A 3,488-nucleotide genomic window follows, 5' to 3' on the forward strand; every position below is an offset into this window, starting at 1 on the left:
CATGTGGATGGGGCATGCGCGGCTGGAGAGGCTCCGGGATACTTGTTTTAAACCTGAGACAGTGACAGTTTTGCACACACCAATTACCCGGAGACCTTTATTTATTGAAGAACCATTAACTTTATTGGAAAAAATTGCAAAACTTGAAGGAAACGATTAAACGTTTTGCAAGGGAAATTCTGCAATGTGCATTAGAAACATGGTGACCAGGGGAAGTCACCCAATGGCTATAGGGCAGGCGTCCAAGGTCAGTTCTTGTGGCTGTCACGCACAGCGAGCTTAGCACACAGGTCCTCTGCCAGGTCGGTTTCCAGGGCTCCCATCTTGCGCAGGTTGGTGATGTGGTCCTCTAGCTCTTGGATGAACTGCATTTGCTCTAACAGGTAGTGACTCTTGAGGAAGTCGCACAGGTGGGCGTCCTTCATCTCGGTGGCCAGGTGCTGCAGATCGAATAGGCTCTGGTTCACGCTCATCTTCAGGTGGAAGGCGCACTCCATGACGGTTAAGGCGTTCTCCCAGCAGCTGGGGTCAGGACTGTAGATATCCTGCAGGCTGAGGCGGCCCCCGCGCTGGTTCTGCAGCCACATCAGGCTCTGGGCATGCTGAAGCTCCAGGCTGGACTGCTGCAGGAAGAACTGGGCGAAGGGCTTCCAGGCCACGTCTTCGCAGTTGAAGTAAGAGGCCATGGTCTCGAACTTGTGAGAGGCATAGAGCTCCAGGGAGATCTGGTAGTTGATGGCGGCCTCGCATTCGGGGTGGTAGTTTTCGCTGACAAACGGGGGCGGCGCGGTCCTCATGGCTGGAGGTGCGGGCCGAGGCGAGGGCGAATGCGGCGGCTGGGCCTTGGAGTGTCGCAGGAGCAGGCGACCAGGGCAGCCAGAAGCTGAGTCAGGGGCGGTTTTCCCAGGTACCTCAGCAAACTCGCAGGATGGACCAGGAGGACGCCCTCAGTTGGGCTCTGAGGCAGGGCGGAAGCTTTAGGAGGGGTCCGGAAATGAGTTCCGTTGAAGGCTGGGGGGCGGGGTGGAGGCCTTTGTGGTTCGGGTGGGGGAGGGGCCAGGGGAGCGGGCTCTGTGTTCGAGGTTCCATCCCAGCCTTGTAGGGGCAGGGGACCCTGGGCTTAGTACTAGGCATCTAAAAGTTTTTAATGTAGCAATTTCTTATTTCCAAGGACTTCCTAATATTCTGGTTACTCCCTTGAATAGCACCCTGTTCTCATGTAAAAAAATAAAAGAGAATTATTCTTAAAATTGTGAGAATATTCCTTTGAAGATTTAAGTAAACTTCTCTTCCTCTTCGTATAATATATTTATATAAATATATATAAATATATATAAACATATATACTCATACAAAGATATTTTGATATATGTATATATGTATGTTTGTATATATGTATGTGTGTGTGTATATATATATATATATATATACACACACACATATGTAAAATATTTTTCTGCTTTCCCGAAACAGCTGTTTGTTCATCATGATCATCTCTTACATATCCTCAAACATCTGGGAAACAGTTGATATGTGGTATATACACCAAAAACAGCAAAAGAACAAGACAAACAAATGAGAAACAAAAACTCATAGACACAGACAATAGTTTCGTGGTTACCAGAGGTAAGGGGGTTGGGGGGTGGGAGATGAGGGTAAGGGGGATCAAATATGTGGTGGTGGAAGGAGAACTGACTCCGGGTGGTGAACACACAATGGGATTTATAGAGGATGTAATACAGAATTGTACACCCGAAATCTATGTAACTTTACTAACAATTGTCACCCCAAAAAACTTTGATTGCAAAAAAAAGGAAACATTTCTGCTTTCATAATTGGTAGTCATGCACACATTTGATTAGCCTAGGTAATCGGCATGGATCTGACCTACAGTTGTAATGTCCATTTCTCTACCAGGCTTCTCTGAATGGGAAGGGTGAGTGAGTCAATTATGAATTTGTTTCTTTTGGGGATACATTGCAGGTAGGATAGGGAGCCCCCAAATGCCAAAAGGATGGCATTTGTCTAACATTGGAAGACTTCTGGGATCTGTCTTGTAGGTAGACGTGCCCTTCTGTTTTATTTCCCTTGTGCTATGCAAGTTGGCATTGTCTCTGATTTGCTCTATGTTGGTTTCCTTCTTCCTCAAATAATTCAGTGCCTTGGAGTGCAGTTTGGGAGATTAAAGCGGATCCAATGCCAAATGGTTTTGTCCAATGTAAGTAAGGTTGGGGTAGGGTCAGAGCAGGACAGCAGCAAACAGATCAGTTGTTCAGATAGTAGCTCTTTAACGTCACAGTCCACCCAGGACCCTCTATAATCCTTTGATTTCACTCACTCTCTTCTTGAACTTTCCTTGTATGCCTTGCCTTGTGTTGCAGGTATTTTAAATTCTCTGGTTTTATCGGTCTGGAAGTGTCCCCTGTTTCTATCGCCGGACTTCCTCATAATGGCTGGTTAGCTATCTCTATCTTTGCCAGTTAGTATGTTGAGATCATTGTTTCTGTGTCCAAACCACCACCATAGATCAGTTATATCATTTTTCCCTTTTTAGAAATACAAATACTCATTTTTAAATAGTTAAGCATTCACATGACTCAAAAGCCACATACTTCTACCCTCTGTAGCCAACCAATGAACTATTATGGTTATAATCAGGAGAAGAAAGGAAGAAAAAGAAGAAACAATCCTCATGTTAAGAAAAAGTACAGAGTCATAAGAGAGGAATGTCTAGAAACATTGGTTTAGAAGCATATGATTTTCGAGGGCACATGGAACAATGACCAAGACTGACCTTATTTTTGGACCATGCAACAGGTCTAAAAAATTTTAAATGGATTTAAATCATTTTTCAGTAAGTTTCAGGTGTACAAAACAATGTACTAGTTAGACATTGACAGCCCTCCCAAAGCGATAACCCCCCCCAACTACTACCCTTCTGACACTGTATATAGTTGTTACAATTCCATTGACGATATTCCCAAGGTGTACTCCGCATTCTGTGAAAATATCTATGTCATCTATGTATCTATCTGTATACACACACACACACACATACGGTGCTAAAAAGTGTATGCACTATTTAAGGAAGGAAAAACCTATTAAAATTGTAGTATTCAATATATACCGATAACAAAGATGAAGATAACTCAGGTTTGACTTCTGCAATTACAAGAGGTGCTCAAAATGGTTACCGTCAGCATCCAGACACTTCTAATTATGGCAAACTACTTCTTGAGCAACACTGACCAAAGTGTGCAGTTGTATACATTTTTTGGCACACCCAGTGTGTGTGTGTGTGTGTGTGTGTGTGTGTGTGTGTAATTATAGTTGACATTCAGTATTCTTGAACTTCAGATTGCAGGTTTATATCACAGTGGTGAGACACCTACACAGTCTGTGAAGTGGTCTCCCTAATAAGTCCAGTGACCATCTGGCACCCTACATAATCTTTAAACCGTTATTTATTTTATTCTCCAAAATGCATT

The 3,488-nt window shown here is 43.8% G+C and overlaps 1 protein-coding gene across 1 annotated transcript; it reads right to left on the bottom strand.

Annotated features, from left to right (window-relative positions):
• Positions 1-248: 248 nt before the first annotated feature.
• On the bottom strand, positions 249-797 carry LOC117018001 (ferritin heavy chain-like). Its single transcript, XM_033098697.1, has one exon. It carries the CDS (start codon positions 795-797, stop codon positions 249-251), a length of 549 nt encoding a protein of 182 aa, XP_032954588.1.
• Between the last annotated feature and the right edge of the window lie 2,691 nt (positions 798-3,488).

Source organism: Rhinolophus ferrumequinum, chromosome X, assembly GCF_004115265.2.
Source record: "Rhinolophus ferrumequinum isolate MPI-CBG mRhiFer1 chromosome X, mRhiFer1_v1.p, whole genome shotgun sequence".
In the NCBI taxonomy this organism is placed as follows: Eukaryota; Metazoa; Chordata; class Mammalia; order Chiroptera; family Rhinolophidae; genus Rhinolophus; species Rhinolophus ferrumequinum.